The sequence below is a fragment of the Phaenicophaeus curvirostris genome, chromosome 30 (assembly GCF_032191515.1).
Source record: "Phaenicophaeus curvirostris isolate KB17595 chromosome 30, BPBGC_Pcur_1.0, whole genome shotgun sequence".
NCBI lineage: Eukaryota > Metazoa > Chordata > Aves > Cuculiformes > Cuculidae > Phaenicophaeus > Phaenicophaeus curvirostris.
Genome location: NC_091421.1, coordinates 3,890,211 through 3,905,658, shown reverse-complemented (window position 1 = coordinate 3,905,658; position 15,448 = coordinate 3,890,211). Strand labels below are relative to the sequence as shown.

At 57.9% G+C, this 15,448-nt stretch overlaps 1 protein-coding gene across 1 annotated transcript; it reads left to right on the top strand.

Moving 5' to 3' along the window:
- The first annotated feature begins 7,989 nt into the window (after positions 1–7,989).
- LOC138732361 (uncharacterized) lies at positions 7,990–12,330 on the top strand. The gene is made up of 5 exons (XM_069878946.1): positions 7,990–8,816; positions 8,968–9,267; positions 9,401–9,960; positions 10,705–10,964; positions 12,313–12,330. The coding sequence occupies exons 1-5, from the start codon at positions 7,990–7,992 to the stop codon at positions 12,328–12,330; spliced, it is 1,965 nt and encodes a 654-aa protein (XP_069735047.1).
- Positions 12,331–15,448: the final 3,118 nt, after the last annotated feature.

Genomic DNA, 15,448 nt, shown 5'->3' with positions numbered 1-15,448 from the left:
GCTGATGCCCCCTGCAGTACCTGACACTGACTTGTGTTGGGGTTAACCCCTCCCTGGAGAGTGCACTGGGTTACTGGGACTCCCTGGATGGGAGGTGCAGGGAGCAGCCGGCTGCGGGTGCCTGAGGTTTTTAATGGCCATCTTCAGGCAGTAATATTTTATTAAGTGAGAAAGCTCCCCATTTCATTACTCTGTATGCTCCAGCTTAGAGTTAAATAGTACTATAATTCTACTTTACGATATGTTCAAGACCTTCTTTTGCAACTTGGAGTGGTACTTTCTCAGAGGAGTCAGTTTCTTGACTCTAAAGGCAGTGTTTGCATGAACAAAGATGCAGAATCTCGTCTGACATCTGTATTGTGTGTGCAGCATGTAAATCGTCAGATGGAGGCTGTAATTATTATTTCTGTATATGTTAGGAAGTTAGTGTGCTTGCTTCTATTCCAGGGTAAGAGTATTGATAGTGAATAACTGAGAGGATGCTGCAAAGGAAACTCAGTTGATATGCAAAACACAAGATGTCAAGGTCTGACATTCCTCATCAATTATGAGACGGCATCTAATAACTCATAAGTGAATGTAAATGTCATATCAGTCCTAAAACATTATGCATTCTCTATCAACCAGAATAACGAATGATAACAAATGTTACAGCACACAAAACACCAAGAAAACAAAAGTGAAGCATGAAATGAATTTAAAGAAATAAAGTGGAGAAAATGAGAATGCTACTATACCTTGTTTTATTAATACTTCTCATCTGGAAGGATCTCCAAGCTTCGTGGGTAGGATGGATGCTTACAGGCTCCAGACAAATCTGACCACACATAAATAAATACTCATGCATCATCACTGTTGGCACACAACAGTTTTTTTCCAATTCATTGTGGACTTGCAACGGGGCAGACGTAGTATTCTGGTAAAAAAATGAAGTGCTGGAAAAAAAAAGCAGCCTCTTGGGTTTTGATTAATGAGGCTTCGCCGTACTGCTCCCCTTCGCCGTACTGCTCCCCTTCGTGCGCTCTTCCTCGCCTGCTCCCCTTCGCCGTGCTGCCCTTCGCTGCCTCCCGTTCGCCATACTGCTCTTCGCGCGCTCTTCCTCGCCGCACTCCCCTTCGCCGCGCTCTTCCTTGCCTGCTCCCCTTCGACGCGCTCTTTCTCACCTGCTCCTCTTCGCCGCGCTGCCCTTTGCCACCTCCTTTTCGCCACGCTCCCCTTGGCTGTGGTCCCCTTTGCCTGCTCCCCTTAGCCGCGCTCCCCTTCGCTGTACTGCTCTTTGCGCGCTCTTCCTCACCTGCTCCCCTTCGCGCGCTCTTCCTCGTCTGCTCCCCTTCACTGCGCTGCCCTTCGCCGTGCTCTTCCTCGCCTGCTCTTCTTCGCCTGCTCCCCTTCTCTGCGCTCCCCTTTAGCTGCTCCCCTTCGCCGCGCTCCCCTTCGCGCGCTTTTCCTCGTCTGCTCCCCTTCGCTCGCTCTTCCTTGCCTGCTCCCCTTCACCGCTCTCTTCCTTGCCTGCTCCCCTTCGCCGCGCTGCCCTTCGCTGCCTCCCGTTCGCCGTACTGCTCTTCGTGCGCTCTTCCTTGCCGCGCTCCCCTTCGCCGTACTGCTCTTCGCGCACTCTTCCTCGCCTGCTCCCCTTTGGGCGCTCTTGCTCGCCTGCTCTTCTTGGCGCGCTCTTACTCGCCGCGCTCCTCTTCGCGTGCTCCCCTTCACCGCACTCTTCTTCGCATGCTCCTCTTCGTGCGCTCTTCCTCGCCGCTTCCCCTTTGCCGCCTCCCCTTCGCGTGCTCCTCTTTCCCGCGCTCCTCTTCGTGCGCTCTTCCTCGCCTCCTCCCCTTCGCCGCGCTGCACTTTGCCGCCTCCCCTTTGCCGTACTGCTCTTCGCGCACTCTTCCTCGCTGGCTCCTCTTCACCGCGCTCTTCGTTGCCGGCTCCTCTTTGTGCGCTCTTCGTCGCCTGCTCCTCTTCGCGCGCTCTTCGTCGCCTGCTGCCCTTTGCCGTGCTGCCCTTTGCATGCTGCCCTTTGCCGCGCTCTTCGTTGCCTGCTTCCCGTCGCCGCGATCTCCTTCGCCGTGCTCTTTCTCGCCTGCTCCCCTTCGCGCGCTCTTCCTTGCCTGCTCCCCTTTGCCACGCTACCCTTCGCCGTGCTGCCCTTCGCCGCGTTCTTCATTGCCTGCTCCCCTTCGCCGCCTGCTCCCCTTCGCCGCCTGCTCCCCTTCGCCGCCTGCTCCCCTTCGCCGCCTCCCCTTCTCCGCCTCCCCTTCTCCGCCTACCCTTCTCCACCTTCCCTTTGCCATGCTCTTTCTCGCCCGCTTCCCTTCGTGCGCTCTTCCTCGCCTGCTCCTTTTCGTCGTCTGCTCCCCTTCGCCGCGCTCCCCTTCGCCACGCTCCCCTTCACCACGCTCCACTTCATGCGCTCTTCCTCGCCGTGGTCTCCTTTGCCATGCTGCCCTTTGCCACGCTCTTCATTGTCTGCTCCTTTTTGCCGCGCTTTTCCTCGCCTGCTCCCCTTCGCGTGCTCTTCCTTGTCTTCTTCCCTTCACCGCGCTCCCCTTCGCCGTGCTCCCCTTTGCCGCGCCCATCTTCGCATGCTCCTCTTTGCTGCGCTCCTCTTCGCCGCGCACCTCTTTGCCGCACTCCCCTTCGCCACCCTCTTTCTTGCCTGCTTCTCTTTTCCGTGCTCCCCTTCGCCGCCTCCCCTTTGCCATACTGCTCTTCGTGCGCTCTTCCTCGCCGCCTCCCCTTTGCCACGCTGCCCTTTGCCACCTCCCCTTCGCCACCTCCCCTTCGCTGCGCTGCCCTTCGCTGTAGTGCTCTTCGCGTGCTCTTCCTCGCCTGCTCCTCTTCGCGTGCTCTTCCTCGCCTGCTCCTCTTCGCGTGCTCTTCCTTGCCTGCACTCCTTCGCCGCGCTCCCCTTCGCTGCCTCCCGTTCGCGTGCTCCTCTTTGCCGCACTCCTCTTCGTGCACTCTTCCTCGCTGCCTCCCCTTCGCCACGTCCCTTTCGCCGCCTCCCGTTCGCCGTCTCCCTTTCACTGTGCTCCCCTTCACCACGTTGCCCTTCACCACCTCCCCTTCGCCGTACTGCTTTTCGTGCGCTCTTCCTCACCTGCTCCCCTTCGCCACGCTCCTCTTCGTCGCGCTCTTTCTCGCCTGCTCCTCTTCGCTGCGCTGCCCTTTGCTGCCTCCCTTTCGCCGCGCTCCCCTTCGCCATGCTCTTCCTCGCCTGCTCCCCTTTGCCACGCTCCCCTTTGCTGTACTGCTCTTCGCGCGCTCTTCCTCACCTGCTCCCCTTCGCGCGCTCTTCCTTGCCTGCTCCCCTTCGCCGCGCTCCCCTTCGCCATGCTCCCCTTCACTGCATCCCCTTCGCCACGCTGCCCTTCGCCATACTGCTCTTTGCGCACTCTTCCTCGCCTGCTCCCCTTCGCGCGCTCTTCCTCACCAGCTCTCTTTCTTCATGCTGCCCTTCGCCACGCTGCCCTTCGCCGCGCTTTTCCTCACCTGCTCCCCTTTGCGCGCTCTTCCTTGCCTGCTTCTCTTCGCTGCGCTCCTCTTCGTCGCGCTCTTTCTCGCCTGCTTCTCTTCGCTACGCTGCCCTTCGCCGCCTCCCTTTCTCCGCGCTCCCCTTCGCTGTGGTCCCCTTCGCCGTGCTCCCCTTCGCCGCGCTCTTCCTCACCTGCTCCCCTTCGCCGCGCTCTTCCTTGCCTGCTCCCCTTCGCCGCGCTCCCCTTCGCCACGCTGCCCTTCTCAGTACTGCTCTTCGTGCACTCTTCCTCGCCTGCTCCCCTTTGCGCGCTCCTCCTCACCTGCTCCCCTTCGCCGTGCTCTTCCTCGCCTGCTCCCCTTCGCCGTGCTCCCCTATGCTGCCTCCCCTTAGTGTGCTCCTCTTTGCCGCGCTCCTCTTCGTGCACTCTTCCTCGCTGCCTCCCCTTCGCCGCGCTCCCCTTCGCCACCTCCCCTTCTCTGCCTCCCCTTCGCCGTGCTCCCGTTTGCTGCGCTGCCCTTCACCGCGTTGCCCTTCGCCGCCTCCCCTTAGCCAAACTGCTTTTCACGCGCTCTTCCTCGACTGCTCCCATTTGTGCGCTATTCCTCACCTGCTCCCCTTTGCCGCGCTCTTCCTTGCCTGCTTCTCTTCACGTGCTCTTCCTCACCTGCTCCTCTTCATGCGCTTTTCGCCGTGCTGCCCTGCGCCACGCTCCCCTTTACCGCCTCCCCTTCGCTGCGCGCTTCTTCACGTGCTCCCCTTCGCGCGCTCTTTCTTGCCGGGCTGCCCTTCACTGCGCTCTTCCTCGCCTGCTCCCTTCGCTGCGCTGCCATTCGCCGTGCTGCCCTTCTCCACGCTCTTCATTGCTTGCTCCTCTTTGCGCGCTTTTCGCCGCCTGCTCCCTTTCGCTGCCTGCTCCCCTTCTCCGCCTCCCCTTCTCCACCTCCCCTTCACTGCACTCTTTCTCGCCTGCTCCCCTTCGCTGCGCTGCCCTTCACCGTGCTCTTCCTCACCTGCTCCCCTTCGCGCACTCTTCCTCGCCTCCTCCCCTTCGCTGTGCTCCCCTTCATGGTGCTCCCCTTTGCTGTACTGCTCTTCACGCGCTCTTCCTAGTCTGCTCCCCTTTGCCGCGCTCCCCTTCTCCACCTCCCCTTCTCCACCTCCCCTTCGCCGCCCTCTTTCTCACCTGCTCCCCTTCAAACGCTTTCTCCACGCGCTGCCCTTCACCGCGCTGCCCTTTGCCACGCTCTTCGTTGCCTGCTCCCCTTCGCCGTGCTCCCCTTCACCCCGCTCCTCTTCGCGTGCTCCTCTTTGCCGCGCTTCTCTTCGTGCACTCTTCCTCGACTGCTCCACTTCACCATTTTCCCCTTTGCCGCGCTCCCCTTCGCCGCGCTCTTCCTTGCCTGCTCCCCTTTGCCGCGCTCCCCTTCGCCACGCTGCCCTTCGCAGTACTGCTCTTCGTGCACTCTTCCTCGCCTGCTCCCCTTTGCGCGCTCCTCCTCACCTGCTCCCGTTCGCCGCGCTCTTCCTCGCCTGCTCCTCTTCGCCGTGCTCCCCTATGCTGCCTCCTCTTAGTGTGCTCCTCTTTGCCGCGCTCCTCTTCGTGCACTCTTCCTCGCTGCCTCCCCTTCGCCGCGCTCCCCTTCGCCACCTCCCCTTCTCTGCCTCCCCTTTGCCGTGCTCCCGTTTGCTGCGCTGCCCTTCGCCGCGCTCTTTCTTGCCTGCTCCTCTTTGCCGCGCTGCCCTTCACCACCTCCCTTTCGCCGTGCTCCCCTTCGCTCTGGTCCCCTTCGCCGTATCCCCTTCATCGCGCTCCCCTTCGCCGTACTGCTCTTGGCCGTACGGCTCTTCGCCGTGCACTTCCTCATCTGCTCCTCTTCGTGCGCTCTTCCTCACCTGCTCCCGTTTGCCACGCTCCCCTTCACCGTACTGCTCTTCCTCGCCTGCTCCCCTTCGCTGCGCTGCCTATAGCTGTGCTGCCCTTCGCCGCCTCCCCTTCTCGTGTCCCCTTTGCTGCGCTCCCCTTCGCCACCTCCCCTTTGCCGCACTCCCCTTTGAGGCGCTCCCCTTCGCTGTACTGCTTTTCACACCCTCTTCCTCGCCTGCTCCCCGTTTGCATGCTCTTTCTCGCCTACTCCCCTTTGCCGCGCTGCCCTTCGCTGCGCTCTTCCTCGCCTGCTCCACTTCACCGCGCTCCCCTTCGCAGCCTCCCCTTCTCCGCTCTCCTCTTCATGCACTCTTCCTCGCCTGCTCCCCTTCGCCATACTGCTCTTCGTGCGCTCTTTCTCGCGTGCTCCCTTTCGCCGTGCTGCCCTTCGCGCGCTCTTCCTTGTCTGCTCCCCTTCGCCGCGCTGCTCTTTGCCGTGCTCTTTCTCACCTGCTCCCCTTCGCGCACTCCTCGTTGCCTGCTCCCCTTCGCCGCGCTCCCCTTCGCCGTGCTCCCCTTCGCGTGCTCTTCCTTGCCTGCTCTTTTTCGCTGCACTCTTTGTCGCCTGCTCCTCTTCATGTGCTCTTCCTCGCCTGCTCGACTTCACCGCACTCCCCTTCGCCGTACTACATTTGCGCACTCTTCCTCGCCTACTCCCTTTCACCGCACTCCCCTTCGCCACGCTCCCCTTTGCCCCCTCCCCTTCGCTGTACTTCTCTTCGCGCGCTCTTTCTCGCCACCTCCCCTTCCGCGCCTGTCCTTCGCCACCTCCCCTTTGCCGCCTCCCCTTCGCCGTGTTGCCTTTCGCCGTAGTGCTCTTCGCGTGCTCTTCTTCGCCTGCTCCCCTTCGCCGCGCTCTTCCTCGCCTGCTGCTCTTCACCGCTCTTCACCGCGCTCCCCTGCGCCGCGCTTCCCTTCGCCGCCTCCCTTTCACCGTGCTCTTCTTCGCGTGCTCCTCTTTGCCGCGCTCCTCTTCATGCGCTCTTCCTTGCAGCCTCCCCTTCACTGCCTCCCCTTCGCCGCGCTGCCCTTTGCCGCCTCCCCTTTGCCGTACTGCTCTTTGCGTGTTCTTCCTCGCCTGCTCCCCTTCGTGTGCTCTTCCTCGCCTGCTCCCCTTCGCTGTGCTCTTCCTTGCCTGCTCCCCTTCGCTGTGCTCTTCCTCGCCTGTTCTCCTTTGCCGTGCTGCCCTTCGCCGCCTCCCCTTCACTGTGCTCCTCTTCGCCGTACTGCTCTTCGCGCACTCTTCCTCGCCTGCTCCCCTTCGCTGCCTCCCCTTCGCCGTACTGCTCTTCGCGCACTCTTCCTCGCCTGCTCCCCTTCGCTGCCTCCCCTTCGCCGTACTGCTCTTCGCGTGCTCTTCCTCGCCTGCTCCCCTTCGCCGCGCTGGCCTTCGCCACTCTCTTCCTCGCCTGCTCCTCTTTGCGCGCTCTTCGCTGCGCTCCGCTGCGCTCCCCTTCGCCGCACTGCTCTTCGCGCGCTCTTCGTCGCCTGCTCCCCTTTGCCGCGCTCTTCCTCACCTGCTCCCCTTCGCTGCGCTCTTCCTTGCCTGCTCCCCTTCGCGCTCTCTTCGTTGCCTGCTCCCCTTCGCCATGCTCCTGTTCGCTGCGCTCCCCTTCGCCGCCTCCCCTTCGCCGTGCTCCCTTTCGTGCGCTCTTCCTCGCCTGCTCCTTTTCACCGCACTCTTCGTCACCTGCTCCTCTTCGTGCGCTCTTCCTCGCCTGCTCCACTTCGCCGTGCTCCCCTTCGCCGTACTATATTCGCGCGCTCTTCCTCGCCTACTCCCTTTCGCTGTACTCCCCTTCACCATGCTCCCCTTTCGCCACCTCCCCTTCGTCGCTTGCTCCTCTTCGTGCGCTCTTCTTCGCCTGCTCCCCTTCACTGCGCTCCCCTTCGCCGTGCTCCCCTTCGCTGCCTCCCCTTCACCTTACTGCTCTTTGCGCATTCTTCCTCGCTGCCTCCCCTTCACCGCGCTCCCCTTCGCCGTGGTGCCGTTCACCGTACTGCTCTTTGCGTGCTCTTCCTCACCTGCTCCCCTTTGCACGCTCTTCCTTATCTGCTCCCCTTCACCACGCTGCCCTTCTCCGCGCTGCCCTTCGCTGCGCTGCCCTTCGCCGCACTCCCCTTAGCCGTGCTCCACTTCGCCACCTCCCTTTCGCCGCGCTGCCCTTCGCCGCCTCCCCTTTGCCGTACTGCTCTTCACGTGCTCTTCCTCGCCTGCTCCTCTTTGCGCGCTCTTCGCCGCGCTCCCCTTCGCCGCGCTCTTCTTCGCGTGCTCCTCTTTGCCGAGCTCCTCTTTGTGCGGTCTTCCTTGCTGCCTCCCCTTCGCCACCTCCCCTTCGCCGCCTCCCCTTTGCTGTACTGCTCTTTGCCGCGCTCCTCCTCGCCTGCTCCCCTTCACCACGCTCTTCCTCACCTGCTCCTCTTTCTGCGCTCTTCTTCACCTGCTCCTCTTCACACGCTCTTTCTTGCCTTCTTCTCTTCGCTGCGCTCCCCTTCGCCGCCTCCCCTTCTCCACCTCCCCTTCTCCACCTCCCCTTCACCGCACTCCCCTTTGCCTCGCTCTTTCTCACCTGCTCCCCTTCGCATGCTCTTTCTCATCGCGCTGCCCTTTACCGCGCTGCCCTTCGCCGCGCTCTTCCTTGCCTGCTTCTCTTCGTGCACTCTTCGCCGCCTGCTCCCCTTCGCCGGTGGCTCCCCTTCACCGCACTCGCCTTCTCTGCCACGCTCTTCCTCGCCTGCTCCTCTTCGCGCGCTCTTCATCGCCTGCTCCCCTTCGCTGCGCTCCCCTTTGCTGCGCTCCCCTTCACCACGCTCCCCTTCGCGTGCTCTTCCTCGCCGCGCTCCTCTTTTCCATGCTCCCCTTCGCCGCCTCCCCTTTGCCACGCTCCCCTTCGCAGCCCTCTTTCTCGCCTGCTCCCCTTTGCGCGCTCTTCCTCGCCTGCTCCCCTTTGCCACGCTGCACTTCGCCGCGCTGCCCTTCGCTGCGCTCATCATTGCCTGCTCCTCTTCGCTGTGCTCTTCCTCGCCTGCTCCCCTTCACACGGTCTTCCTTGCCTGCTCCCCTTCGACGCGCTGCCCTTCGCCGCGCTCTTCCTTGCCTGTTCCCCTTCGCCGTGCTCCCCTTCGCTGTGGTCCCCTTCGCCGTCTCCCCTTCGTCGCGCTCCCCTTCGCCGTACTGCTCTTACTCACCTGCTCCCCTTCGCCGCGCTCCCCTTCGCCGTACTGCTCTTCGTGCCCTCTTCCTCGCCTGCTCCTCTTCGCCGCGCTGCCCTTCGCCGTACTGCTCTTCGCCGTGCAGTTCCTCATCTGCTCCTCGTCACGCGCTTTTCCTCACCTGCTCCCCTTCACTGCGCTCCGCTTTGCCGTACTGCTCTTCCTCGCCTGCTCCCCTTCGCCGCGCTCCCCTTTGCTGTACTGCTCTTTGTGCACTCATCCTCGCCTACCTGCTTCCCTTCGCCACGCTGCCCTTCGCCACACTGCCCTTCGCCGTGCTCTTCGTCGCCTGCTTCCCTTCACGTGCTCTTTGTTGCCTGCTCACCTTCGCTGCGCTCCCCTTCGCCAGGCTCCCCTTCGCCGCCTCCCTTTCGCTGCGCTCCCCTTCGCCGTACTGCTCTTCTCGCGCTCTTCCTTCCCTGCTCTCCTTCGCCGCACACCCCTTCGCTGCACTCCCCTTCGGCGCCTCCCCTTCGCCATGCTGCCCTTCGCCACCTCCCCTTTGGCGCCTCCCCTTCGGCGCCTCCCCTTCGCTGCGCTGCCCTTCACCGTACTACTCTTCGCGCACTCTTCCTCGCCTGCTCCCCTTCGCTGTGCTGCCCTTCTCCATGCTGCCCTTCGCCACGCTCTTCCTTGCCTGCTCCTCTTCGTGCGCTCTTCCTCGCCGCCTCCCCTTCGCCGCGCTCTTCCTCACCTGCTCCTCTTTGCGTGCTCTTTCTCGCCTGCTCCCCTTCGCCGCGCTCTTCCTCACCTGCTCCTCTTCACGCGCTCTTCCTCGCCAGCTCCCCTTCACCGCGCTCCCCTTTGCCGTACTGCTCTTCGCCGCCCTCTTCCTCGCCTGCTCCCCTTCGCCGCGCTCTTCCTCACCTGCTCCTCTTTCTGCGCTATTTTTCACCTGCTCCTCCTCACGCGCTCTTCGTCGCCTGCTCCCCTTCGCCGCGCTCCCCTTCGGCGCCTCCCCTTCGCCATGCTGCCCTTCGCCACCTCCCCTTTGGCGCCTCCCCTTCGCTGCGCTGCCCTTCGCCGTACTACTCTTTGCGCACTCTTCCTCGCCTGCTCCCCTTCGCCGTGCTGCCCTTCTCCGTGCTGCCTTTCGCCGCGCTCTTCCTCGCCTGCTTCCCTTCGCTGCGCTCCCCTTCGCCGCCTCCCATTCGCGTGCTCCTCTTTGCCGCGCTCCTCTTCGTGCACTCTTCCTTGCTGCCTCCCCTTCGCCACCTCCCCTTCACCGCCTCCCCTTCACCGCCTCCCCTTTGCCACCTCCCCTTCGCCGCGCTCCCCTTAGCCGTGCTCCACTTCGCCACCTCCCTTTTGCCGTGCTGCCCTTCACTGCCTCCCCTTTCCTGTACTGCTCTTTGCGCGCTCTTCCTCGCCTGCTCCCCTTCACGCGCTCTTCCTCGCCTGCTCCCCTTCGCGCGCTCTTCCTCGCCTGCTCCCTTTCGTCGCACTCCCCTTCGCCACACTCCCCTTCGCTGTCTCCCCTTCGCCATACTGCTCTTCGCGCGCTCTTCCTCGCTGCCTCCCCTTCGCCGCGGTCTTCCTCACCTGCTCCTCTTCGCGTGCTCTTCCTCACCTGCTCCCCTTCGCCACGCACTTCCTCGCCTGCTCCTCTTCACGCGCTCTTCCTCGCCGCCTCCCCTTCGCCGCGCTCTTCCTCACCTTCTCCTCTTTGCGTGCTCTTCCTCGCCTGCTCCCCTTTGCTGCGCTCTTCCTCACCTGCTCCTCTTCGCGCGCTCTTCCTCGCCTGCTCCCCTTTGCTGCGCTCCCCTTCGCCTTACTGCTCTTCGCATGCTCTTCCTCACATGTTCCCCTTCGCTGCGCTGCCCTTCGCTGTGCTCTTCCTCGCCTGCTCCGCTTTGCATCCTCTTCCTCGTCTGCTCCCCTTCGCCGCGCTGTGCTTCGCCGCGCTCTTCATCGATTGCTCCTATTCGCGCGCTCTTCGTCGCCCGCTCCCCTTCGCCTCGCTCCCCTTTACCTTCTCCCTTTCGCCGCGCTCCCCTTCGCACGCTCTTCCTCGCCTGCTCCCCTTCGCCATGCTCTTCCTCGCCTGCTCTTCTTCGCCGTGCTCTTCCTCACCTGCTCCCCTTAGCCGCGCTGTCCTTCACTATGCTGCCTTTCGCCACGCTGCCCTTCGCCGCGCTCTTCCTCGCCTGGTCCTCTTCGCGTGCTCTTCCTCGCCTGCTCTTCTTCGCGCGCTCTTCGTCGCGCTGCCCTGCGCCGCGCTCCCCTTCGCTGCCTCCCCTTCGCCGCGCATTTCTTTGTGTGCTCCTCTTTGCCACGCTCCTCTTCATGCAGTCTACCTTGCCGCCTCCCCTTCGCCGCGCTCCCCTTCGCCGCCTCCCCTTCACCGTACTGATCTTTGCGCGCTCTTCCTCGCCTGCTCCCCTTCGCCGCGCACTTCCTCGCCTGCTCCCCTTTCCTGCGCTCCCCTTCGCCGTGCTCCATTTCGCCGCCTCCCCTTCTCCATCTCCCCTTCTCCATCTCCCCTTCTCCATCTCCCCTTCTCCATCTCCCCTTCTCCATCTCCCCTTCTCCATCTCCCCTTCTCCATCTCCCCTTCTCCATCTCCCCTTCTCCATCTCCCCTTTGCTGCGCTCCCCTTCGCCGTGCTCTTTCTCACCTGCTCCCCTTCACGTGCTCTTTCTCGCTGTGCTGCCCTTTGCCGCGCTGCCCTTTGCCGTGCTCTTCCTCGCCTGCTTCTCTTCACGCGCTCTTCGTTGCCTGCTCCCCTTCGTTGCGCTCCCCTTCGCCGCGCTCTTTCTCGCCTGCTCCCCTTCGCTGCTCTGCCCTTGGCCGCCTCCCCTTCGCCGCGCTCTTTCTGGCCCCTGAAGTGGCCAGAACTAATCTAATGCTGATGCGCACAAATGTTTGTGCACACGGCACTGAGTTCATGGCAAGGGGCATTTTAGTTTTGCTCAAGAGCTAGTGTGTCTGAAGAGCTGTGCTGATACAAATTCACAGCATGAATTATGACTTTAATAAACCAACATAATTTTTTCCAGAAGAAGCCCTGCCAAGGTATCTTAACCTTGTTCCTTCTCTTTACCGCACACAGGGAGTGTATTCAGAATTCCCTGTTTATACCTGCTGATAATGTGCTGTAACTAATGAACAAACCTTTTGTGGAAACTCCTAGTGTTTTTATAAACACAAATTACAATACATACTCAATTATTCATAATGAAATAGTTAGTACACCAAATGAAGTAAATGCATTTTATTGTTATTTCATTATAAATGCCTAAGCACTTCCAGCAAAGTACTGTATATGCAGATACCTATGTTAGATACCTATTTAAAAAGCCTTATGGGAAAAGAGACAAACCTCCAAATTAAATATATGCTGTAAATTCCACGCAGTTCAGCAGAGGTTGCCAATGCAGTCACTGTACACTAATACTTTCTGCTACAGATGGTGAACTTGGTGAACTGACCTCAATTTCTCACTATGATGCTGGTCAAGTCTTTTGGAAAGCAACAGCAAATTGTATTGATTATGAAAAATGTTCATAAAGCACTTTTGTTTTTATGAGGGAGAAGTGGGTGCATACAGCCTGCTGGGACTTAGTTGAAAACTGAAGTGTGAGGAAGGATGAGGGGATGGTTTAGAAGCATCCCAGCTCCAAACCTGTCCACCAGCCGTGTGTCTCTTGGGAGCTGTAGGTCAGACCTCCCGTGTCCTCCTCTTCTCCTGCAGGCCAATGTTCTCGACTAGATGTTGTCCATCAGTGGTTGATCTGGGGCAGGGACTCTCCTGATGTGCCGTGATGTTAGCAAGACAAATGCCTGTACTGCCCCATGGGAACAGCTGTTCTCCTTAGAGGAGCAGTGCAGCAAAGGGGGACCTCACTTCCATCAGGTACCATCCTCTGGAAAACTGTGGAAGTGCCCAGGAACAAGTAGAAGTACCAATCCAAGCGTTCTTACTCTGGAGTAAAAGGGAAGACATCTATGCTTTGGCTTTGCTATTCCCAATGATGGGACTTCCTCGGGGAGCTGAGGAGCACAGAAATACTTGCTGATGGTATGTGCAAATACAGCGGAACGGAAAGACCTCTTTTCTTGAGATGCTTCCCAGAATGACATACCTGTCATACCAGCTGGGTTGGTGACTGGCAAGACTATCCGCGATGCCATTCAAGTAGTTTATGCTAGTAGTCCATATGCTGCTTAACTGCAAGCGGGGTCTAATTTTTGGAGGGAACTGGAGCAGGTTTTCTCCAACGTTCCCCAAGGATCAGGAGATCTTCCCAACAGCTTCTAGTTACCCATAGGGAAACTGAGGCATGCAGAAGTGGTGTGACTTGCTTGGGGTTATTCCATGACAAAAACATAGCTCCCACAGGCTGAATGTACCCCGGGTCAGTGCTCCAGCTCTCTCGTACACGGTGTTTCACAAAGCTGGAGCGCACTTGCAACCTATTGGCTGTTAGATCATGCTAATGGACAGTTCTTAAGGGCCAGTAAAACTCGGTATCTACCATATGTCTGTATTCTGATTTTTGGAGGAGAATTTGATGGCTGGACTGGCAGCCCTGCAAGCTGAAGTGTATCTGGTACTTTCCCCTGCAACATGCCTCATGCTCCTTAATGAAGAAAATGCTTACAAAGCTTAATTTCAGTGCTGTTAAACTGCTTGCTCTTCTTCTGAAGCTAATACAAAGGAGCCAACTGCATTTTTAGTTTTATTTTCTAAGGCCCAGAAGGAGAAAGGCGAGTGCAGATAAGCAGATGTGTCTAGTTAGTGCTTGTCATTTGTCTTGGTGAGAGCCCTGTGATTCCTGACGTTACACAGGTCCTGGAGGGAAGGCAACTGTACAAACCCTTTAGTTCATTAAAGAGAGGCCGCGATAGTAGAAACCCTGATGCCTATCAAGGCTGGTTTCTATGTGAGTGTCCATCCTATTCACTCTTGTCTCCCTCCTGACACCTCTACTGCTGTCCTTCCCCCTGTAGCTATTAGCAAACCAATTATTAGCACAGCTTTTGAGTGAGGTTTAGGTGGTCAGCTGCTGAAGTCAGAAGGATAACAGGTGTTCAAGCTTTTTCTCTGAGTGCTAGTCTAGGTCTCTTTCCTCAGCCCTATATGTGATTTTTGGGAAGAGATAATTACATACCCACAAAACACCTACTACTTTGTCAAACTCGGCTAAAATTTAGCCAACTGTTGCAAAAAATCTTGGGAAAATTGGTCTGGGAGGACCAACATAGGCAGTGCAGCTAAATAAATCCATTTTTCTCTGGAAACCAGGCTAGAATTGTCCCAGAAAGACGCTGAGAGTTCATCAGTGCAAAGTCTGCATTCTTGGACAGCAATTAAATATTCTTTCTTGGAAACATGTGAAGGGAATTTCATGGTGTACCTTGGCAAAAGCTGAGTTGACAAAGTCTCTCTTGGTGGAGTATCATGGATTTAGGGACATCCTATTGACACGGGGTGTGTTTTCTTTCTGTTCCCATGTCCTAGTCTACAGTTCCTCCTTTGATTTGCACACTTCCAAGTGTGCACAGTTTTTTAACATTAAGTATCAAGCTGGACTCATGAAATATTTTTTGGAGTAGACAGGTTTTAAGTAAAATGTGTGCTGAGTGCTCTTCTTCCCTTGGCTGCTAGATGAAGTATTTGGAACAAATCAGAAAGTAGCTTTAAAAATTAAAGACCTCAAAGTCTCTTTTAAAGGATAAAGTGGAAAATATTTAATTGGTTACCCCAGGGAAAAATTAAAAGCTACCATGAGGTCATTCCCAACCGTGAAGGATGAAGAAATCTGTGAAATCTTCTCAGCCAAGAGGGACAACTGTGTCCTGGTGTGCATCCAGCTGCCAGCTGGTAAAGGGAGATGGTTATCCTGCTCTATTCCACACTGGTGTGGCCCCACCTTGGGCCTTGTGTGCAATTTTGGGTTCCAAATGATAAAAAAAAAAAGATCTAAAGCTACTGGAGAGCATCCAGACGAGGCCACAAAGTTGGTGAAGGGTTTACGGGGGGGAAACTGTAGGAGGAGTGGCTGAAGTCACTTGGTCTGTTCAGCCTGGAGAAAAGGAGAGTGAGGGGACACCTCATCACAGTCGACAGCTTCCTGGCAAGGGAAGGAGGAGGAGCTTGATGATCCTTTTGGAAATGTGGCTCTGAAACGTCACACCTAGGAATACAAATCCAAGGTAACTGAAGGTTCATGCAGGATGTTATTAAGAGATGGTCTCCATTGCTTTTTTCCCGCCCCCACAGAAGTCTCCTCTGTGTTTTTTTCTGAGTGCTGACCTTGGCAGGAGGCAGGATCCCAATCTTGAACAGGCATCAGGCAGGGGTCTGGTGTAGGGGGTATTTGCCATGTTTCTGTCTCGCCTGTTCACAGTTCTGAGAATGCGAGTATAATTGGGAGGATATATTTTTAATCGTGTTTTTTTCTGAAGCCCTTGGATATAAGCAAATTAACTTTGATCTCTGGCTGCTAAATGAAAGGCTTTTGTCTGGATCAGGTGGAAAAAGTTCCCTTAAATAACTAGGATAAAGAAAAATGCAAGGTTGATGAGGTCTAATAATACTTCAGTGGGATAGAAACAGTAAACCCTCAATGCAAGCTTAGAGTAAGGAGAGCTTTCTGAGTGTTGTGGTGTGAGCTGGCTCGCCACGTGAGACCGAGCCTCAGTGCAAAAGCTGAAATGGCAATTGCAAAAACAGTTACTGGTGATAATTGTTTGAGTATGAGGCATATTTCTGCTTTTCTATGAGAAAATGTGAAGCAATGTCAGAACTTCTTTGTTATGGACAGGTATGTTTTTCCATCCTGGTCCTATGCATGGTGGTGAATGGTTGTATCCTCACATCCCTG